At 51.9% G+C, this 23,764-nt stretch overlaps 1 protein-coding gene across 1 annotated transcript in view; it reads right to left on the reverse strand.

The window, feature by feature from the left end:
- LOC135880274 (phospholipid-transporting ATPase FetA-like) overlaps window positions 1-23,764 on the reverse strand; it is a 109,530-nt gene that overhangs the window by 25,096 nt on the left and 60,670 nt on the right. The window contains exons 12-20 of the mRNA XM_065406512.1: window positions 19,075-19,271; window positions 16,709-16,944; window positions 12,917-13,096; window positions 10,051-10,239; window positions 9,457-9,572; window positions 6,557-6,721; window positions 3,933-4,044; window positions 1,641-1,746; window positions 169-316 (exon numbers count right to left, since the gene is read on the reverse strand). Coding sequence (XP_065262584.1) covers window positions 169-316; window positions 1,641-1,746; window positions 3,933-4,044; window positions 6,557-6,721; window positions 9,457-9,572; window positions 10,051-10,239; window positions 12,917-13,096; window positions 16,709-16,944; window positions 19,075-19,271 — 1,449 coding nt within the window. The remainder of the gene's footprint in view (window positions 1-168; window positions 317-1,640; window positions 1,747-3,932; window positions 4,045-6,556; window positions 6,722-9,456; window positions 9,573-10,050; window positions 10,240-12,916; window positions 13,097-16,708; window positions 16,945-19,074; window positions 19,272-23,764) is intronic.

Raw genomic sequence — 23,764 nt, forward strand, 5'->3', positions numbered from 1 at the left:
ACTCTGTCACCACCCTCGTGGAGCTGGTTCAGGCTCCAGGCTCCGTGTGAGAAAAGCTAGTGGCTTTCCTGCACACTCAGGGGCAGATTTTCCAGGGAACCCAGAACTCAGTTTGCCCCCAGCTCTTTGACAAGCCTGGCGGCAGCAGGCACTCCAACCCATCCTTACCAAGCTATGGCCGTTAATAACCAGGCCATACACCCCATTCGCTTGCTCTTCAGGTAAGATCCTTGACTTCATGGAAGGGTTTTCAAACTTGATGTTAATTTCATCACTGTCCAGGAAGGAATCCGGATTCATTTTCTTCCTTGCAGTCCTTAAAAGGATCAGTCATTAAAAATACAGAAACAAATGTAAGTTATTTTCTTAAACCCAGGTTTATTAAAGAAAAAACATGGACCCCATTGTTAGTATCGTTCTCCTTGCAGAGGGTTTTGAAGGACTCTGGCAGCACACAGGGCTGGAGTGGCCTTGGGAGAATTCCTCTAGTGTCAGAGCAGTGTCTGGTGAGGATATGGGGCCCTAGGATTCCCTGCCCCTGAAGCACCCAGCCGAGGGGCTAGCTGGGGCAGATGCAGAGCAGCCCGTAGGAAGCTGTGGGGTGGCCACTGGAAGTTATAGCAGCCCCTGGAGCAGACAGAATCCATGAGACACAAAGGTGGCTTCAAACCACCTTTACTCCTCCCATTAGGCAGTGCCTTCTGAGACACCGGCCCCCCACCTAGGCCCCCATCATCAGACATCAAGAACAATCTCTTTATTCCTGGTTGGACCACCACCTTCTCCTTCCCTAGATCACAGGGCTCCATCTGGCTCCTCCCTACAGACGAGCTGAGAAAAGCATCCAGCTACAGGACCAGAACAAGGATGACCTGTTGGCGCAGCGAGAACCACTTTATGTCCACAACTAAAGGCATCGTGGCCTCAGACCCTCTGGCCCATGACGATCCAGAGTGGTCAACTGTGTCCTTTTTTACATCAATTTTAGGGCCAGAATGGACCATTCATAATCATCTCGTCGGACTTGCACAGGCCACAGAATTTCACTCCGTGATTCCTGCATCAAGCCCATCTCTGCTGGCTGAATTAGAGCGGACCTTTCAGAGACAGCCAGTCTAGAGTTAACTTTTGGTGAACTGTGTTAGAGGAAAGATGTGGACAAATTGGAGAAAGCCCAGAGAAAAGCAACAACAGGGAATAATGGTCTAGAAAACATGACCTATGAGGGAAGATTGAAAACATTGGGTTTGTTTAGTCTGGAGAACAGAAGACTGAGGCGGCACATGATAACAGCCTTTAAGTACGTACTGAGGAAAGGACAGGAAGCAATGGGCTTAAATTGCAGCAAGGGAAATTTAAGTTATCCATCAGGGTGGTTAAGCACTAGAACAAATTGCCCAGGGAAGTTGTGGAATCTCTGTCATTGGAGATGTATAAGAACAGGTTAGACAAACACCTGTCAGGGTGGTCTAGATAATGCATAGTCCTGCCACAGTGCATGGGACGGGACTAGATGGCCTATTGAGGTCCCTTGTTCCATGTCTATGATCCTATGAAGACAGAAGGCTTGAATGGTACAAACACCCTCCAGTTCTCTATGCCAAACACACCACATGGCGATGCACAATCTGGCTGTTTACCTGAGTTCATCTAACACGGCCTCAGAGGTGTGGCCTTCAATAATGAAAACATCCTTCATGTCATCATGCAGCATGTTACAGGAGTAGCCAATGTTCACGGCAGTCTCTGGAAAAATCAACAATTTCATTCAGACTCAGACAGGAATGAAGTCGGTTACCCAGCCACCCTGCACTCTCCTTGGGCCATTTCCATGGCTGACAAGTACTGTGCATCTCATCAGAGAGAGGCCTGGGCCACACACAGCTGTCAGTTCTAAAGGAACCAGCGAGTCTGGCTGGATGGTCTTAGCACCAGGCTCACAACGACCGGGCTTCCTAGGGCCACAGAGATTGACATCTCGGCCCAAGAGACTCAGCTCTTCATGCTGCTGAAGTGGAGGCACTGACTTTCCCATGCAATTTACTGCATGTGGGTCGTCTGCTGTGCATGGACCCTGATGATACAAGGGCACTTCTGAGGAGCCTTTTGCCCTATGTCCTTGGACGGCATTTCTCCTGCCTGCAATGCTTTGCAACATGCTGCCTTCAGCCCTGTGCCCGAAAAGGGGCTGGATTTCAGCAGGACTGAAGGTAAAAAAGGGCCAGACCCTGAGCTTGCTGACATCAAAGGAACAAATGTCAATCTACACCAGCTAAGGATCTGGCCCATGTCCAAAAAGCCATTTGGCCTCTTTGGGGAAGAAAGGCGTAATAGAAACGTATCAGAGGGGTAGCCGTGTTAGTCTGAATCTGTAAAAAGCAACAGAGGGTCCTGTGGCACCTTTAAGACTAACAGAAGTATTGGGAGCATAAGCTTTCGTGGGTAAGAACCTCACTTCTTCAGATGCAAGTCTGTAATAGAAACGATCTCTCCAGCTCTCCATATGAGGGTGGGGGGGTCGTGAGGACCAGAGGGGCAGATATAGGTTGTGCGGTTCCATTTGCTGTAAAAATGCTGCGGTGAGCCTGGCAGTCCAGGTGCCAGCTCATGCCAAGGCCACTAGGCCTCACTGAAAACACTGACAAATGCACAGCTGGAAACCCACCTGGGTGCTAGCATTGCTAAAACAGATGTTCCGTGTCTAAGCAAGTGTGCAGCGTTTGACCTTTATGAACTGCGTGCGAGTTGCTGCCGGCATTGATCTCACTGGTAATAGCTGCACCCCCTGCTATAGGGAACAGGGAAGGGTTTTCTTGATAACTAGAGAAGTGTTTGCTATGACACTGGAAACCCCCAGTCAGGAGAGGAGTGTTACCAAGTGTGACATACCAGTGAACCACTAGGGGTGTCCCCTGCCCAACAGAAGGACGCCCATAGACACCAGATGAACCACTGGGGAACATCAGTGGACAGGAGACTTTGTGGATTGCTCCCCACACCCCCATGAAGTACGCAAACCCATGTCCCCTTACAGTCTGAACTGTGGGGGAAGGGAATAAAATCCCCGACCAGAAGGATCTGTATCACCATGCTGCTTGGCATTTGGAGAGGGCAGTATTTCTAAGCATAAGCAAGGGATCCCCAAGCTGCTTAGCTTGGGTTACCCCTAAAGGGCATCTAGAGCTTGCACATTACAGCAGCTTCTGTTACTTTTTGGAACCTAAGGGCAGGTCCACCCTACAAATTTACATTGGCGCACTGCGCAGCTGTAGCATGTCTGGTGAAGATGCTCTAAGCCAACGAGAGAGCTCTCCCACCGGCTTAACTCCACCTCCACGAGAGGCAGTAGCTATGTTGGCAGGAGAGCTTCTCCCCTGACATACCGCTGTCTACACTGCGGGGTAAGGTCAGTGTAACTACATCACTCAGGGGGGTGGATTTTTCATACCACTGAGCGATGTAATTATACCAAAGTAAGTGTGTAGTGTCGACCAAGCCACCTGCTTTACCCTTGTAAACAACTCTCATTTCTTTTTCCTAGTTAATAAACCTTTAATTAGCTTATTACAGGATTGGCTACAAGCGCTGTCTTTGGTGAGAGATCTAAGATACTACTGACCTGGGGTAAGTGACTGGTCCTTTGGGATTGGGAGTAACCTGAATAGTGCTGTGATTTTTGGAGAAAGGGACCATCTATCACAAAGGCAGGCTCTCCTGGGTGGCAAGACAGACTGGAGTGCCCAAGGGGGCTGTCTGTGCCTGCAGCCTCAGGACTCACCGTGGGTCTGACCATTCAGACCCCTGGAGTTTTGCCTGAGTAAACAGGATGCAGGCTACGGAGGGAACAGCCTATCCATAGGAGAGGAGAGGAGAGGAAAGTCAGAGGCAGCAGCCCATAGCCCTGCATGTCTGTCCCAGACCATCTCCTTTACCTTGCTTGTCTCCAGTAAGAACCCAGATTTTAATGTGGGCTTTGGCCAGGGTTTCAATCGTCTGGGGGACTCCATCTTGTAACTTGTCCTCGATAGCCGTGGCACCTAGCAGCTTCAAAGACAGAGGGAAATGGGTGAGCTCCCCAGTGGTCAGCACCAGAGGAGAGCGCAGTCGCGTCTGCTCCGTCCATCCAGCAGCGCTCACCGTGCTGGGGGCTCAGCCCAGGCTTGATTCCACTCAGCTCTAGTTATCGTACGCATTAGGCACCAGTCCCACAAACCCGTGTGCCTGTGAGTCACCCCGCTGACCCGGCTGGCCCGTGTGCATGCACCAATCACTCAGGTACCTGCTTGCAGGACTGGAGGCCTCGCTCTTTCTCCACCCACCCTGCACTTGCAACAGCACAGCGCGGTAACGTACAGACAGGAATATTGTCCACACGGATGTATCAGGCCACAAACATTGTTAAGAGTCTCTTTCTCTACTTGCTGGGAACACCCACTGACCTCGAATCTTGGTGAGACGTGGCCCAGGGAGGTGATGATCAGATGCAAATGAGATTTCAGCTCTAGCTTCTAGCTGAGGTTTTTAGACAGAGCTTCCTACCTGCTGTTGGGGGAGGCTCAGAGTTCAGTCTCAGGCTCTGAGCCAGTGCCTGGGTCTGACTGGGGCATCAGGACCAAAATCTCCTACGCTATGTTTGAGAGACCTCCGCTATCCTGAAGGGCAGACATCTCCGTCCGCTGTTCTTGTATCGTTCCTTGGAATCCAAGACAATGTCACAGCAAGCACACTCGCCTTTCCAGAATGCACACCTGTGACCCATGCTGACAGTTACCTGGATCTCTGAACCACATCTTATTAAGTCAGTTACACGTGGGGCTTGCTCCAGATCCCCTGTGGCCTAACGGTGTATTCATAACCAGCCGGCTAGTGAGTGATCAGGTGAGGGAAGCACGGAACGGAAAAGAAAAGATGAAAAAGACTAAACAACTCCTGCTTGTCACAGCATAGAGCAAGGTCTGCTCTGACGCCCTGCGTGCAATAGCAGCCTGGGGCTGAGTCACCCAGGGCTGTCATAGATGTAACGTGAAAGCTTCTCTCACCCAGGCAGCTGCAAGCCCTCCGCTGCCTTTGAATCTGGTCTGGAAGCGTTTCGGTCCTCCTCAAGCAGAGCTCAATAGAGCGCCCATGGATACTCATGAATTCCCAACACACGGAGGCTACAGGGCCACGGGACGAAGGCCTGAGCTCTCCCGTGGCCAGGCTCTCTCCGTAGCCGTAGTGAAGCACCGTGGAGCTGTGGTATCTGGTACTGCGCATGGATGGTGAGGAAAACCCATGGGCAGTGTCCAGGAGCACCGCCAGCTTTTTTGCCGCCCTAGGCGGCAGAAGGTCCCGCCCCCAAAATGCCATCCCCGACCGCGGCGGCCGAAGATCCAGCCGCCGCGGTCGCCGCCCCCCAAATGTTAGCGCCCCAGGTGACCGCCTAGGTTGCCTAATGGGTTGCGCCGGCCCTGGCAGCATCAGGAGTTCTGCTGGCCTTTGCCTGCCTGCTCAGATCTGGCGTACAAACCACGGAAGGGGGAGGGGAACAGCTTCCTTTCCATGCCACTCCCCTTTGCTTTGAACACAATCAGCATGAAGCTGAACACGTGTTATTAAAATCTCTGAACTTAACCAGGTTCCATCCTCACTCTCCATCATGACCTCCCCCTACTGCCTCCTAGCTCCTTCTACAGGCCCCCGACACTGTACAGAAAACCTCCTGTCCTCAGCTCTCAGCAGGATCATCAGACTGCATGACCCAGGACCCTCCTACTTCCTCATGGCCTCCCTGCCAGCATCCCCCACACCAGATTCTCCTTTCTCTCTCTCACCGACTGGCTATCCCTCCCCCAGTTCCTTCCTGCAAATAAAGTCCTTTCTTTCCAGGGTGCACACACAGGCCCACAGGAAACAGAAACCTTCTTGGAGAGCGTGACAACGCAGCTCTAGAGTTTCCAAGATTTCATAAGAGCTGCCGTGATTGCAAAAGCTGCATCGCCTCCATTCAGATAGGGCATGGATCTTCTTTTCCTTCATTCCCCACAGCTAGCACGCACAGGTGAACCCCAGGGGCATTCAAAAAGCAGCAGCATCACTCACAGGAGGACCCTGCTTGCAGATCACAGTTTAGTCATCGCTTGCATTCACTTCAAGCTGACACAAACACCCCTTTCTCCTCCCAGGCTGATAGAACAGAGTAAAGGCTCCTCCAGAAAAGCAGAGGGACCCAGGAGCTACTCAGGACAGGGCTGTTACAGTCGTCATTTAGAAGTTGGAAGAATAATAATTCAACTGCTTGAACATACAAGGGACAGCTATGAAATATCACCTCCATCAAACTCTAGTGTGTTCGCCCATCACAAGTCACCTAATCAGACAACCACACAAATTAATTTAAAACTGTTCCCAGCCAGCTACTGGATGCTCACCAAGGTGTCAGTGAAAACCCAGGACTGCCATGATCAAAGCCATTTTAGTTACACAACCTATGTAAAGTCATAGCGATCTGCTTACTGATGAACCAACCTCCCGGCTGCCTGCCCACAGCTTGACCCAGATTCCATGAAAGACCAACCATTAAGTCTTTTTCAATCTCTTCATATAACTCAGATAACTTCTCTTCCCGTCCATCCAGGGCAGTGCTTGCTTCATGGTGACGTTTGTGCCACTCCTCAAAGTAGTCTTCCTGCAGGTTTTTGTAGGCCACAACCAGTGTCCTCAAGCCTTCACCTGCAAACTCCTGCAAGACATGGGTGGGACAGGTGAGGTCCATGCGGTGGAGCATTCTTCTCGCTTGATCTGCAAGGAGCACTATTTACAAACACCCTCTCACCCGAAAGATGCCAACCCAACTTCTGCAATGAAACGGATGAAAACTTGCATCTAGCACTTTAAACTCACCAGCAACTGGAAATCCAGATCTATTCTTGAACAGATCCGTTTTTAACTGCAGTCTATTGCCCATACAAGACCAAATCCAAAGGGTTTTCCTACACTTTGACTCTAAAGTTTTCCATTACCATGGCACCTATGTCACTGGTATTTGGATGAGGCCTACGTAAAACACACACAAAAGAGCTACTCTCAGAATTTCAGAATTGTGTCCATGCAATTGCTTGGCAGAACCGTTGGTGTGACTGCATGCTTTCTTTGCACTGAACAACAGTCACTGCATGCATCATTTCAATGAGCAATCGCATCTGCACCTTCACCACGTAAGTGACTGAAAATCTGGACCCCAATGCTCGTCGTAACCATCCCAACAACAAGGTTTCCTTTTGGAAAGCTCAGATTCTCCCTCAGGGGAGGACAGGTGGTACAGCCACCATCCTCCTCCAGTGGGTTCCACTGGGGGAGGGCAGCTTTCAGCCGCAGCTGCCTATGGAATGTGCTGCGTCCTCAGCACCTCCTCCTCCAGCGCTGGCCTGCTGTCTCACTGCGCTGGGACTCTGCTATCCCATTGCAGGCCGTCTGGCAGAGCAGGGATTGCAGACGCTTGTGCCAGTGGTAACCCCTCCTGGGGGGCTTTCCACTACCTGGGGCCCTGGGCTCTGGCCAGTGCCAACTGGGGGTGAGCATAGGCCCCCGATAGATAATATTATCTTGTTTATTGCATCTTATATACAAATGCAAGAACTCTAAATACTAAGATGGGTGAACTTGAGCGCCGGGTATTAATTGAGGATATAGATACAGTAATTCCTCATTTAACGTTCTATGTTCCTGAAAAATGCGACTTAAAGCAAACTGATGTTAAGCAAATCCAATTTCCCCATAAGAATTAATGTAAATGGGGGGTTAGGTTCCAGGGAAATTCTTTTTTGCCAGACAAAAGGCATTATATACAGGCTTTGTCCATGGCGCACAGCCTCCCTCCCCTGCCTCCTGAACACCGCAAGACAGCTGATTGCCGCGGGCAGGAGGCAGGGGGAGCAGGGAGAAGGCGCTGATCCGCAGGGTCCGCCAGTGTGCGGGAGGCACTGCGGGGGGCGTAGGGGAGCTGATAGGGGGGCTGCCAGCCATGGACAAAGCAGGTGGCCAAATGACGTTATAGTGGAGCATTGAACAACTTTAAACAAGCATGTTCTGTAATGGAGCCGGGACGTAACATCGAAGCAATGTTAAGTGAGAGGACGTTAAGTGGGGAGTTACTATATAATAGGCATCATGGAAACTTGGAATAATGATCATCAGTGGGACATGATAATACCAGGGTACGAAATATACAGGAATGACAGAGTAGGTCACAGAGGTGGGGATGTGGGGGTGGCCCTATATGTGGAAAAAAGCGCAGAGACAAACATAGTAAGAATCTTAATTGAATCAAACTGTACCACAGAATCTCTACGGATAGAAATTCCATGCTCCAAAGAAAAGAGTATAACAGTAGAAATGTACTATCCATCACCTGACCAGGATGGTGACGGTGATTGTGAAATGCTCAGGGAGCTTAGGGAGGCTACAAAAACAGAAAACCAAATAAAAATGGGGCATGTCAACTATCCCCATATTCATTAAGAACATGTCAACTCAGGACGGGAGGCAGAGATAAAATTTCTAGACACCATCAATGACTGCTTCTTAGAGCAGCTAGTCCTGGAACCCACAAGGGGAGAGGCAATTCTTGATTTAGTCCTAAGTAGAGCACAGGAACTGATCCAAGAGGTGATTAGCTAAGTCACCATGACCATAATGTAACTAAATTTAACTTCCTTGTAGGGGAAAAATACCAAAGAAACCCACTATGGTAGCATTTAACATCAAAAAGGGGAACTACACAAAAAGGAGGCTAGTTAAACAGAAGTTAAAAGGAACAATCACAAGAGTGAAATGCCTGGAAGCTGCATGGAAACTTTTAAAAACACCATAATCGAGGCTCAAACTCTATGTATACCCCAAACAAAAATGCCCCCATGGCTAAACAAAGGAGTAAAAGAGGTGGTTAGAGACAAAAGACACCTTTTAAAAATTGGAAGTCAAATACCACTGAGGATAATAGCACAGAACATCAACTCTGGCAAGTCAAGTGTAAAAGTATAATTAGGTAGAGCAGAAAAGAATTCGAAGAGCAACTAGCAAAAGACACAAAAACGAAGAGCAACGGTCAGATCTGAGGTTACTGCTGACCTGGGTTGTATTTAGAAAGAGGAAAGGCTCAGTAGCCCCTTACCAATTGCCTGAACTATCCAGACTCCAAAACACGACTAAATGTAAGGAGCCGATGAACGTGTTTTTCAGGCAATGGCCCCCTGAGTCTTTACAGAATAATTCTTTCCTTTCCACGGTAAGTTACACATTAGTTGCCGATCTCCCAGGGAGATGCCTTTAGGGTTGCTTTAGAGATCATCCACTTTTCAGTCTCAGTGTCGGTTCCATTCCCAGCTCCAATGGTGGCATCAGAGATGCTCACCGAGAACAGGGGACTCCCACCCTGCCCGTTATCTGCAGAGGGGTTCCCCTGCAGGGGGCACTTACATTCAAGTGTTCCATGGTCTCTTCCTTGAGGGATTCATAGGAAGCATCCAGCAGTTCATAGACAATGGTGTCAGCGCCCTTGCAATACAAGGTCAGGTCACCTTCCGGACTTCGCACTAAAAGCAATGGGAACAAAAGTTCTGCAAAACCCAGGCGACGGTATTTGGCAGCCATCACATCAAGTGTGTGTAGAGACATTCAAACGCGGGCCGCCAGGGGTGAGGCTCACACCTGCTTTGCACAGAATGGAGGAGAACGCAGCCACTCCCGTCTTTAATACGGAGGTGTGGCGGCACAGACTGCAGGCTGCCCAACACGCACTGCTCCCTCGTGACCTGAGCAGACGCACTGCTGAAGCATGTAGTATGGGAAGGGGGCAAGGACATCAATATCCAGATGCCAAGAGACGTCTGCCACTGAAGACCTGGCCCCGCTCCCAGTGAAGTCCCTGGTCACTTCCACTCTATCAATCCATTTACCCCACACGAATCACTGCAGTATCTGCACGCCACAGAAAAGGAGACCCGGCAAAAGGAGTACGAGTTGGAGAGGCCGACTGAGCAGAAAAGTGGAAGGGGAGTGGCGGGAACGCACCGATGACAGACATCCTTTTGCGCACGTTGTTGAAGTCCAGAATAGCCAGGAGCTCGTAGACCTTTGTTTCTCCCATTTCCACCACAGTGATGGTCTCGGGGGTCCGCGCACGAAACACAAAGCCAAAGTTTCGGGCGGCAGTGACCAGGGCTCCTTCGTCCGGAGACTGGGCCTGATACACCAGGTTACCTGCCAGGCAAGGAAGAAACACTATGTTCATCTCGGTCCTGGATATCATCACCCAGCTCCTGATGGGAACCAAACACAAGGGCTGAGGCATTCTATAGCCACTGCTCATCTCCCGGCCGTCCATATACCGGCCAGATGCAATAAAACCCGCACTCAGACGCACTCCTCACAGGCCACAGACTGACACACGTCAGGGACGGAGAAGCTCCATCCCCCAGAGCCAGTGCAAGACTGGTTCCTAGCCTCCGTCTAGTGGAAGGATCTCCCTCTGCTTGGGAGACTTCCGCAGCCCAAGGGATCTCACTGCCAGGAACGTTTCCTTTGCTCAGCCCTTCACCACCCCAGGTACCGTCCGCATTGGTATTGACGCCTTTCAGATCCCATAGGACAGGCCTGCCGCAGCTCTCAGTAGGGCAACGGGACTCGGCCCTAGATGGAATTTGGGGGGACAGGAGCGTGGGATTAGCATGACTAACGAGCCCCCATTTGTCAGGATGCAGCAGGCACTGCCCCTTGCATGAGCTCAGCTCTGGGAGGACGCAGTGCGTGGCTTTATTCCCATCGGCTCTGGGGGGCCAGTGCCACCAGCAGCTCTTGGTTTGCAGAGCCTTTGCGCTCCTTGGAGTAGTTATTGCACTTTGGTCAGCCCTTACTCTGGGCCACAAGGCCTGGGAGTCTCCTGGGGTCCTCTCCCCACGAGGCACCCGCAGAGCCATGCCAGCTAACGAGCAGCCACACACTGACTCGGGCGATTCGAGCCCTGTGTGAATACAAACATTTGGATCCACATCTGATCCGCAGCAGCACTCTCTAGAGCAGCAGCTCTGAACCAGGCATCTATGCCCCCCTGGGGGGCCGTGAGCCGGTTTCAGGGGGTCCATGGCCCCGCGGGGCCGAAGCCTGGAGCTCCGCGAAGGGGATGCCAGGGCTCAGGGCTCCAGGCATCAGCTCCCTCGGGGCTCAGGGCTTTGTGGGGGGACCCCCTGAAACCACAGCCCCCCCAAAGGGCCACGAATCCTCAGTAGAGAACCGCTGCTCTAAAGCTCTGTGTGGGTAAACAAATTTGGATCCACATCCAATCTGCCATCCGCAAAGATGGCGAACAATACAGCCACCTCTTAGGGTTGCCAGGCATCTGGATTTTGACCGGAACACCTGGTCGAAAAGGGACCCTGGCGGTTCCACCCAGCACCACAGACCAGGCCGTTAAAAGTCCCGTCAGTGGTGCAGTGGGGCTAAGGCCGGCTCCCTGCCTGCCCTGGCTCCATGTGGCTCCTGGAAGTGGCCGGCAAGTCCGGTTCCTAAGCGCAGGGATGGCCAGGGAGGCTCTGCGCACTGCCCCTGCCCCCACCCAGAGCACTGGCTCCGCAGCTCCCATTGGCCGGGAACTGCAGCCAATGGGAGCTGTGGGGGCAGCGCCCGCAGGTGAGGGCAGCACAAACCACGCAGAACTGCCTGGCCGCCCCTGTGCCTAGGAGCTGGACATGCCGCGTGGAACCAGGGCAGGTAGGGAGCCTGCCTTAGCCCCGCTGCTGCACCAACAGGGAGCTGCCTGAGGTAAGCGCCGTCTGGGATTGTTTAGTCTCCAGAAGAGAAGAATGAGGGGGGATTTGATAGCAGCCTTCAACTACCTGAAGGGAGGTTCCAAAGAGGATGGAGCTCGGCTGTTCTCAGTGGTGGCAGATGACAGAACAAGGAGCAATGGTCTCAAGTTGCAGTGGGGGAGGTCCAGGTTGGATATTAGGAAACACTATTTCACTAGGAGGGTGGTGAAGCACTGGAATGCGTTACCTAGGGAGGTGGTGGAGTCTCCTTCCTTGGAGGTTTTTAAGGCCCGGCTTGACAAAGCCCTGGCTGGGATGATTTAGTTGGGAATTGGTCCTGCTTTGAGCAGGGGGTTGGACTAGATGACCTCTTGAGGTCCCTTCCAACCCTGATATTCTATGATTCTATGGCTGAAGCCCGCACCCTGAACCCCCTCCTGCACCCCAACCCCCTGCCCCAAGTCAGAGCCTCTTCCTGCACCCTAAGTCCCTCCCAGAATCAGCACCCCAACCCCATGCCTCAGCCAAGCCCCCTCCCGCACCCCAAGCCCCTCGGCCTCAGCTCCAGAGCCCCACCCTGCACCCCAAACCCCTCATCCCCGGCCCCAGCCCAGAGCCCCCCCTCCTGCACCGCAACCCCCCGCCCCAGCCCAGTGAAAGTGGGTGAGTGAGAGGGAGAGTGAGAGGGAGGATGGATGGAGTGAGTGGGGGGCAGGGTCTCAGAGAAGGGGCAGGGTCTCAGAGAAGGGGTGGGGCAGGGGTGGAGCCACAGGGAAGGAGCGGGGCGAGGGGCAGGGCAAAGGTGTTCAAAAGTTGGCATCCCTACCACATCTGCAGATGTGGGTATCTGCGGATATAAAGCGGATCTCCGCGGATTTGCAGGGCTCTGCAGATAGGGTGAGCACACAGCAAGTGTGAAAAATCGGGACTGGGGGTGGGGGGTAATAGGCTCCTATATAAGACAAAGCCCCAAATATTGGGACTGTCCCTATAAAGTGGGGACATTTGGTCACCTTATCTGCAGATGATTTCCCAGTGGACCCGTACCAGTGTCTGCAGAGAAATGACGGCCCAGCGCACTGCTACGACGTACAGGCCGTGACAGCCACATCGGTGCCTTCCGCAACGCTCACCTGCCTTCTTCTCTTCTGGCATCACAGTGTGACACAGCGAGAGTAACCGGAAAAACCCATGTGTCGCGGCATCGTCCAGCTTCACGGCTTCCACCAGGCTGTGGTCGTAGAACATGAACTTTGGGTCGGCCAGTTGGTTGTACGAGAAATCGACCTTCTCTGTGTGCTGCAAAGGTGAGGCTCAGGGTCAGTCGGGCAGCTCGCCGCCTCGCCGCGCTCACAGGGCTCTCCACCCCCACGACTGCCCCCCCACACTCCCAGTGAACCCCTCCCCCACGACTGCCCTCCCCCCGCACTCGCGGTGATCCCCCTCTCCCACAACTGCCCTTCCCCCCCACTCCCAGTGAACCCCTCCCCCACGACACCCCCCCCACTCGCGGTGATCCCCCTCCCCCACAACTGCCCTCCCCCACACTCCCAGTGAACCCCCCCCCACGACTGCCCCCCCACTCACAGTGATCCCCCTCCCCCATGACTGCCCCCCTGCACTGGTGGTGATCCCCCTCCCCCACGATTGCACCCCACTCTCACAGAGATCCCCCTTCCCCGACTGCCCCCCCCCCCGCACTTGCGGTGATCTCCCTCCCCCACGACTGCCCTCCCCACTCATGGTGATCCCCCTCCCCCACGACTGCCCTCCACCCCCACTCACAGTCAGGGCCAGCTCTAGGGTTTTTGCCGCCCCAAGCAAAAAAAAAAAAAAAAAACAACCTCCGAGAGCGCAACTCCCGAAGCAAAAAAACCCAAAACCTACCCGGAATGCCGCCCCCGGAATTGTGCCGCCCCAAGCACATGCTTGGTTTGCTGGTGCCTAGAGCCGGCCCTGCTCACAGTCATCCTCTACCATGCCCCCCCTCCCTGCACTCAGCGACCTCCCGTCCCCACGATTGCCCAAGCTGCCCCTGCACTCCCAGTGATCTGCCTACATGCTCACAGAGATTCCCTCCCGCATGGGGAACTCCCCGCGACCCCTGCTCCCCCTTCCCCGCAACCCCCCTTCCCCTCGGGGCGTTACCCCCACCATGCCTCCCTCCCCACACTCACGCTGATCTCCCCGCACGACCCCTGCTCATAGGGTTCCCCTACCGCAACCTCTCCCTGAATTCATGGGGATCGCTCTTGCAGGACATGCCCTCCCTGACCCGAATGGGTCATGACACCCCGCTGCCCCCGACACCCTGCCCCATGAGTGACTCTGCTCATTCCAATGAGAGCCCGACAGGACTCCTCTGTGCCCTCGCCATGTTCTCCCAGGCAGGGGAGAAACCCACCTGGAACGGTAACCTGATGTCAGGTTTAAACTCTACCCACCCCTCGCCAGCTCTGAAACAAAGCCGCACTGAACGGAGCTCTCTCCCTTTGGTGGGACCCAGCAGCCAGCAGCCGGGTTTTAACGTCACCCTTCGCAGCGGGAAGACGCCGCACAGAGCAGATTCCCGCCCCAGCTCCAGGGAGGTCACACATCTAGAACGAGTCCTGGGTTTCGACCAGCCCAAGAGGACACTTGGCCCTTCCCAACGGAGCAAATCCCCCGCACTAATGTGTGCAGCGGAGCTCAGCCAGCCGGAGCACAATGCGTGTGAGTGTACTGTGCTGCCCTGAGGGGCCGGGGGCTGGCAGAGCTCCCACACAGGGGTGGCTTGGCAAGAAACAGGCATTTCTTCCGCAACAAATAAGTCCTCCACATTCTGCTGCCTGAGAGAGTGGGAACGGACTGGATCCTCGTTGCTCATTTTCAGGCTCTCTAATGTTTGAGGTTGTAAAAACGGGGCAGCCTTTGGAGATGCCAGTGTTTTGGGGTGTGAGCAGAGCCCCACTGTCACTCACCTGCTTCAATGTGCCAATTTCCCACTTTTTAATTAACACGCAGGCCCTGCTGGTCACATGTGCTGAGCACCCAGTTCAAGGGAGCGAGCGGTGGGCACGCAGCATCTCAGAAAGCCACCCCCCCCCAGCTTGAACCAGGTCCACAGGGGGACAGCCAGGCTCTGGCAGATCTCAGGAGGCCTGTCAATGCAGGGCTCCCCTCTGTAGGTGCTAGGTGTGTGTGTGGGGGGGGGTGCATGTTATACCTGGATGGGGTATGGCATGCGTCCATTGGAGCCTACACCAGCAGGGTGGCAGAGAACACAGACCCTGCTGGCAGCTAACCACGTACCTCAGTGATCTCAGTCCTCTGCCCAGCCATGTCGTACACATCACCTGCAGGTTACAAACACAGAGCGAGGTCACACACACACACACACACACACACACACTGCAGCTGAGAGTGTGAGGCTGAGCGTGCACATTCCTTGGGAGTGGGAAGCTGGGCCAGGAAGGAGACTTCGCTGTCTAGTATGAAAGGCACAACAGAGCAAGCTCTCTCTCTGTCCCTGCCCAGAGCACGAGTCCACAACGTGGGGGCAATAAGCAGCCGCCTGCTTGTTCCTACCCCTGGAAGTGATGGCGATCGTGGACACTGAAAAACTGCTGGAAATGCCCTAGGCCAAGAGTGGATTCTTCTGCATTGTAGGAAGAGGGGTGAACCACTTAGCCACTTTCTCGGCAGGTGTCAAAGGCTTCCCTGGCGGAGTCTGGGTTAGCTTTACTGCTCTTTCAGAGAGAGGGGTATACTGATATAACTGCCACCCGCCTTCATGCAGCCAGCTGATTTGATCAAACAGCTTCTCCGTTAACCTACCTGCAATGTGACCCGGGGATTAAAGGGCACATGAAAAGCCCAAGCAACTGACAAGCTCATAAAGGGGACAGGAACCTGGATGAAAACCAGCTGGCTCAAACTGAACCCAGCAAGCACTGAGGAAGCCAGCTGGCAGAGGGAAATGCTTTCAGGAAATGATTGACACCACCTTTCCAAGGGCCTCTCCCCTCTGGCATTGGAGACAGGGCACAGCTCTGGGGTCATACTAAACATGCAAAGCCCCTCCTTCCCCTCTCCAGATAGCAATACTGCTCCATCCATTCCTCGTGGACAGTCACCTGGCCACAGTGGTTCATGAATTCATCACCTCCAGCACGCACTGCTGCAACTCATCCTATCCAGATAAGCTCACCGGGAAACTACAGGTGGTGCACAGCACAATGACCTCTCTCTTAAATGGTACACTCTGGAGAGAGCATATTACAGATGCGACGCACCCCTGTACTGGAGCCCCAATCCCTGCCGCAGCCCCTTCATGGCTCTGGAACTCACAAAGTATTAATGGAATAGGCCAACACTCAGAAGCCGCCCCACCTCCTGAGATCTGCACTACAGCTACGATCCTCTGGAGAGCACCTCTAGCAGAGCCCAGGTGTCACCTCAAAGCGCTGAGAGGACAGTCTTCTCAACAGCTGACCCACGCCTCCAGAGCACGCTTCCAAGGAACAGCCCTAAACCTAATATCTCCAGGTCACAATCCAGCACTCATCCTTTCTACCGTGGTTTTCCTCAAAGACCCAGAACAGAAGATGCCCCAGTAGCATGATCCAAGGAAGAAGCCCACCATTAACTAAACAGTAGGAGAGAGACTTGAGTGTCCATCTTCCGGACAGTTCCCACTGGTTTCTAGAATGAGCATGCAATGGCCTTCCTACTGTGGTGGGTTGGTGGACAGTAAATAGAGAGAGGATAGGCAGATGATGGAAAGAGAGAATAATGCTCAGACTTTGATTAATATAGTGTTAAAGTGGGTGAAGTAATTTATTAAAGTAATTTCCCCCACTTCCTACAAGTCCTTTTCTTCTGGATATCTTATGGTATCCCATTTCTGTGACCCAAGAAGAGAGAAGAGATCTGGCAGAAGGTACAGGGAGGAAGATCAGAGATGTTCGTACCATAGGATTTCCCATTAATGGAGCACTTGTTGAAAGCCATGATGTTCTGAGTGAGAGTTCCTGTTTTGTCCGAGAAGATGTACTTGATTTGTCCCAGCTCTTCATTGAGGGTGGTGGTGCGGGCCTGGGCTGGCGTATCATTCAGCGGGTAATACATTTTACGGTCCCAGTCAATGTAGAAGCTGTTGCCCAGGCGTATAATCTCTACACTGGGGACAAGGGAAAGAGAAGATGATGGAAAATTCATTAGGTTAGGGAATAGGATCTTCTCTCTTCAGCTTTAGGGCCAGCAGCTGCAGTTAGGATAGGAATCCAAGCATCGTGGTGGGCTGGTGTATCCATCAGACCAATCTGAGATGGCTGCAGGTCACATGCATTTTAAAGCTGCTATGACAAGCACCATGAAAACAGCTGCTAGACCAAAGTCCAGGTTCCTTCTGGGTTTTTAGTACCTTTTTAGAATAGATTTCAAAAGCTTCACAGCCACAAGCACTTCAGAGAGACTGAGATAGTTCTGCTTTCTCCTAACCTATGACCAGTCTATATGGGTGCTTGACGCTGTCTGTGTAAGCCAGGCACGGGTGGCCGAAAGTATGCCTGGCAAAAATACCCCCTGGGTGTGGGGCAAGAGGCAGCCAGCCCTCCCCAAACTGGGCAGTACTGACAGGGGAGAGGGTGTGGTTGAGTTAGTCCTTCCCGGGAGCAGGCTTTGCACTCCAGTGACAGAAACCCAGAGGGAGGGTGTGGTGTGAACGGTGCCCAGAGGTGAATCCCACCCCAGGACTCCAAAGGCCCCGTTAACCCTGCTGTGATTAACCAGCAGCACTGCACTCTGGGACCTGAAGCCTGTGTAGGCCACAGCTCCATACTGAAGGGGAACGCAGCTGCATTGATCTGCTTCATTTTCTGCACATTAGGGTGCAGCGTTCAGGTTGAATGGGTTTAATGGGGTTCTCAGCTGGGCAAAGCTAGGATGCCCCACGAATTAGCGTGCAGTGTGCAGGAGAGCCAGTAATGGTGGCCTTTCTGAAGAAGCTTGAACATCAGAGCAAGTGAGCCCTTGAGTGATTTAATGTAATCAGAGAGATTTATTCGTAAGTAAGCAACTTGAATTTCCATTTCACTGTCACTGTGAACTACTGGACAGGAAAAGAATGAATTCTGTGCATGCTCTAAACACGCTCCAGAACGTAACTTCCAACCTCCTAATCCAGAGTGCCACCATTCACCCTCCCTAAGAGCCGCACTGAAAAACCAGCAGCCATCATTCAGCCCTGTGCTTAGTGCTTTGACAGCATAATCCCTCCCCACACCACCTCGAGGAATGTTATGCTAAATACTGAGAGGCAAATCCTGGTCCCACTGTAATAAATCGCAAAACTCTGAGAAGTGAGATGTAAATGGTAATAAATGAACACCTCTCCTTTGTCTCACTCTAGCAGCTCCTATCTGAGGAGCTCAACTTGCTTCCCAGATGCGTCTCGCCCATCCATTCACCAACCATGTTTGGTCTTTTAGGGTGTAAGCTCTCCAGGGCAGCAACTGTCATTTACTCTGTGTTTGCACAATGCCTAGCACAATGGATTCCCCAGAGTCCTCCAAGTGCTGTTGGAATACCAATGGTAATAAGCTCGTTACTTACACTTCAAAGCCACTGCTGTGAACTACGTATTATTCCTAGCTCCGCTTTCAGACGGTGAAAATGTGGCAGCCCAGGTAACCAGCAGCAGAGCTGGCCACAGAACCCAGGACTTCTGATGCCTATTCCTGTCTTCTAAGCACAAGCCCATCCTAGATGGGGGCTTTTTTGGAAGGACACGCTTAGATGTCTGGGATCCCTGCTTAATCACCGATGGCCTTTGCTCCAGGTTTGCATAACTCGCACACTGCAGACGGCAGAACTCCGAGAGACACAATCTCGGGGGCTCCTCCTGGGGCAGCCAGCTCTGCCCCAGCCTCTATACAAGGCTGCGGCAGAATCCCACCCACCGAAGGGACATCTCTATGGTTTAGAGTTATTCTAATGACTCCGTTTCAGTCTCAAAGAACTAACATGGTGATTTTGGGGAGAGGCGGAAAGGGCTTGACTCAAGCACAGAAGGAACGCGTGGTGAAGTCCGTGCTCTTACAGAGGGCACTAATCAATACAGACCCGTGGTGGGACCCAGTGGCCAACAGGTATCCTCACTAGATGGCAGCCGTATGCAGAGTTGATTTTGCTGAGTGCGCTCAGCTCTGTCATGCACTCATACAACCGGAAAGCACTGCTCTCTGCTAAGGTGAATATTAAAAAAAAACTCTTTCAAGCAGGAACTGTAACACAAAGGGCAGTCACATACCTGACGTAGAGTGAAATCGGCACCACGGTGTTCAAAATGATCACGTAAGACCAGAACATGAGGAACCCAGAGTAGGGAGCTGAGGTTACGCCATCTGCCCAGGGCAGGTAGACTTGGAAGTAATAGCCCTTGTCGTGTTCCCAGATGCCGTTTCCAATGGCCAGGATGAAACACATCAGGGCTAAAAATGCAAAAATCTGCAACAAGAAGATATGCATTTCAGAAAACAAAGTGTCTTGTGTTCAGTGTGTCTGGGCAGTGCCCTGATTACATGGTACAGTATGAATCAGAGACACAGCGGGGAAAGATCTGCTGGTATTAAGTTACCTGGTCTAACTCCTGACAATGCAGGACTGACCATTTATTTCCCAGCTCAGTCATAGACTTTCTGGTTGCCCACAGGAAAGTCACTTAATCCTTCTATGCCTAAATTACCCCATCTGTGAATTGGAAATAACACTTCCCTATCTCAGAGGGGTGCTGAGAAGGGCTCTGATCCTATGGGGATGGGCACCATATAAGAACCTAGTTAAAGAACCTCCAGGCTGCCTGATCCAAAGAAGCTCATAAGAACGGCCAGACTGGGCCAGACCAAAGGTCCATCTAGCCGCAGTAGCCTGTCTTCTGACAGTGGCCAATGCCAGGTGCCCAAGAGGGAATGAACAGAACAGATAATTATCAAGTGATCCATCCCCTGTCACCCATTCACAACATCCTCTAGCAAAGAGTTCCACAGGTTGACTGTGCGTTGTGTGAAGAAATACTTTTTTGTTTGTTTTAAACCTGCTGCCTATTAATTTCATTTGGTGACCCCTAGTTCTTCTGTTATGATGACCAAATAATACTTCCTTATTTATTTCTCCACACTAGTCATGCTTTTATAGACCTCTATCACATCCCCCCTTAGTCGTCTCTTTTCCAAGCTGAAAAGTCCCAGTCTTATTAATCTCTCCTCATACGGAAGCTGTTCCATACTCCTGATAATCTTTGTTGCCCTTTTCTGAACCTTTTCCAATTCCAATATATCTTTTTTGAGATGGGGAAACCACATCTGCACGCAGTTTTCAAGATGTGGGCGTAGCATGGATTTATATAGAGACAATATGATATTTTCTGTCTTATTATCTATTCCTTTCTTAATGATGCCCAGCATTCTGTTCGCTTTTTTGACTGCCGCTGCACATTGAGTGGATGTTTTCAGAGAACTATCCACAATGACTCCAAGATCTTTCTTGAGTGGTAACAGCTAATTTAGCCCCCATCATTTTATATGGATAGTTGCAATTATGTTTTCCAATGTGCAATATTTTGCATTTATCAACATTGAATTTCATCTGCCATTTTGTTGACCAGTCACCCAGTTTTGTGAGATCCATTTGTAGCTCTTCGCAGTCTGCCTGGGACTCAACTATCTTAAGTAGTTTTGTATCATCTGCAAATTTTTCCACCTCACTGTTTACCCCTTTCTCCAGATCATTTATCTTTTCTCTCACTGCCCTTCACACCTCCTGATACAGCCCCGCAGAGACCGAACACTGCAGAGCACATGGGATTATCTTTGATGTACTGCAGTTCATCATGGAAAACACGGGTGACTCATTAATAGACTTTGTGGAAGCATTACAAGTGCTAAGGGACAGAAAGCAGCTAAACTTCCTAATATTACAGGTGCACTCATCTGACGGGTACAATTGCTACTTTGCCTCTGACACGATTGTCACCAATGTCCACATCCTCTGTACTTTAGATGTGTATGCAATACACATGCTTAGGCAAGAGGTCACTAAATGCTTATTTACTTGGCCTCCCCTGGTCTGTCTCTATCCACCTGTTGTCTTGTACTTAGATTGTAAGCTCCATCTTTTTGCTCTGTTTGTACAGCACCTAGCACAGTGGGGGTCCTGGTCCCTGACTAGGGCTCTGAGATGCTACAGGAATACAAATAACAGTGCTCAGTTTTCTTTGAGGGGAATGAGCTGTTAGCAGAACATCAGTGCTAAGGTTTTTTCCTGCTCGGAGAGACGGAAAGAGGGGAATAATGCTGTAGTCTTAGTCACCGCTAACCAGCATGAACAACGCTGTATGGCATGCTGTGTTATTGCTGCAGCACATGGAAAACTAGGAAGTGTACAAATACAGGCCCAGCCAGCAAACACTTGCTCCCTAGAGCAGTGCTTCCCACCGACCTCGGGGTAGGAGAGCGGATGCCTGCTAGTCAATTCCTTGCAAGAGTGGGCCCAAGCTGTTCCTTAGGCAAGCTGATTTCCATGGGCTAACATTTAATGTCAGACTGTGACCTCCAGCCATCTCCGTGGGTCCTGCACCCATCTTTGAAGCAAAAAGAGAAGGCCTGGGCAGCCAGGAGTGACAGCTCTATTTGTCAGAACGTGTCCTTTTCCTGAGTCTACTAAGCACCGCCTCCCCTCTGCGGCACAAACACAGGCCTTGCATCAAGGGGACTTCCTTCTGCGGGACGGTGTGTCCTAGCCGCAGAACAGTCGCTTCTTTCTGAGCTCGCTAGGGAGTGAGGTCTTGCTCCTAGCCCGATTTCAACAGACAGCCTGCCGCAGATTCCCACAGAAGCAACCTTTCTAAACATGGAGAAAGGCAGGGGGTCAGTCTGGAGAGAGGGTTATTTCTGCCTGACCTACGTGAGAGGCAAAGGGACTGCATGTAAACTGGACAGCGTTTCAAGGCCGTTTAAAAATTAATTTGTCACTGGGAGAGTTACAGACAATTAAGCACGAACGAGCTTTTCCTGTGTTTACATTGTGCAAGCTTCATTTCACCTGAAGTGAGATATTTTTAGCTCTGTTTTTATTTAGGAAATGGTGGCTTTTTGCATTCTTTTGGCTCAGTACGTTGGCAGTGCAACACACTGCCTCTGGTCACAATCCTGCCCGTTCACCTTTCGGATCCTCCTGGGAGAAAGGAGGCCCTGACCACATTCCCTTTCGAGCATGAAGGACCTGATTACTGGAGCAAAACTATCTGAGAGCAGGTGTGGGAAGGACCAAGCAGTACTTAGATACCCAAGTATTCAGCGTCTCACAAATGCCTAAGACCAGCAGACACCTGGCCCCATCAGCCAGGGAGAACACAAACAGAGGAGATGCATTCAGCTGCAACTTGCTCAGTTCTCCAAAAACAGCAAGGAGCTAAACTACGCTTGTCTGCACTAACCCTAAAGTGGAGCAGAGAGCTGAGTGGATCTGAACATGGAAAGAAAGCTCTGTATGTGTGACACACGTAAATTCTGGGAGATGAGTGGTTAACTCTGAGCAAGGGCCAGATCCTGAGGTCCTCGGTGTCTGTCATCAACTCCACCTTTTTCCCTTTCCCCCTTCCTGTGGGGTCCCCAGGTGCTCTGTCCCGGACCCTCTCCTCTTTTCCATCGAACGTCAGGAGGAGGAGACATTCCCTGCTGGCATGGGTTCTCTCACCCCACACGGCGCTTCTCCCACAGTCCCTCTAACCCTGCGTCTCGGACAGCCTGCTGCCACCGCTAACTCACCACAGCCCAGGAGTGAACTCTCGCCTTCCGACCTCCCCGTCCTCTCCCCTTTCTCCATTACCCTGATAACTCCTCGATTCCTGCCATTGCTCACCCCCGCCCCCAATTCTGGGGTCATCTTTAACTCCTTCCTTCTCCCCTCGCATCCAGGCCCTGGCCAAATCCTGCTGCTTCTGCCACCTCCTCTTTTTACAACCCACCTGCCCCCCGAGCTACTAATCCACATGCTGTCAGCTCCCCTCTCCTCTAATGACAGCTCCTCCTCTTGGGCCTTTGTGAAACTCCGCCCAGAGTCACTCCAGTCCCTGCAGAATGATTCCTGTCATCCTGCTGCCTGGCACACTGACCTCGCCGCTTCACTGCTTCTCATTGCCAATGGCAGTATTGCCCCTGCCCATGCCTCTTTCTGTGTCCCCAGCCCCACTCTGCCAATGACGCAGCCTTGATCCTCCTTTCCTCCCGTTCTTCCACACACGGCTCTGCACCTTCTACCACGCCTGGAACAACCTCCCAAACACTAACCGGTGGGAAATCCCTAACGCCCTACGCCTGCCGTGGGACCTGTGGAAAGCAGCACATTCACACTTCAGAAACAGCTGACCAGACCTGGAACTACCAGGCTGGGGGCCTGTCATTGCCCTGGTCCTTTGGCTGGAACGTTGCATATCTCCCCTTGTGCTTCATTTAGTTTCTTTTTTCTCAGATTGCAGACAAAGCTGCCCTACGTCTGTACAGTACCAAGCACGCTGCAGGATCTACTGTATTCTAATTAATCACCACTCTTCTTCTCATTGAAGCCGATGGCTAAATAAGGACTGAGTAAAGACCCCAGGATTGGACCCTGGTGAACAGTAAGAAAGAAGCCCCAGAAGAACAGGTTCCAGAACGGAGCCCTTGGAACCCACAGGCAGCCTGATCCCTAGACGCTGTCCTACTGAAACAAAATGAGTCTGTGGAAAAACAGAAGGGCAAAGGCATTTAGACACTGAGGTAGTTACAAGGCAATGCGAGTATCCAACAGATTCAACAAGACGTGCTGATCTCCTGTGTCAAAGGTGGCCAAGAGACACTGCAACAGCACAGAAACGTGACCCGCATCGGCCGCCATCACTACCGACTCCCTGGGGGCCGACTCCAGCACTGTGCTTGAGACAAGCGGGAGTTGAGCAGATCCTC

Source organism: Emys orbicularis, chromosome 6 (assembly GCF_028017835.1).
Source record: "Emys orbicularis isolate rEmyOrb1 chromosome 6, rEmyOrb1.hap1, whole genome shotgun sequence".
Lineage (NCBI taxonomy): Eukaryota > Metazoa > Chordata > Testudines > Emydidae > Emys > Emys orbicularis.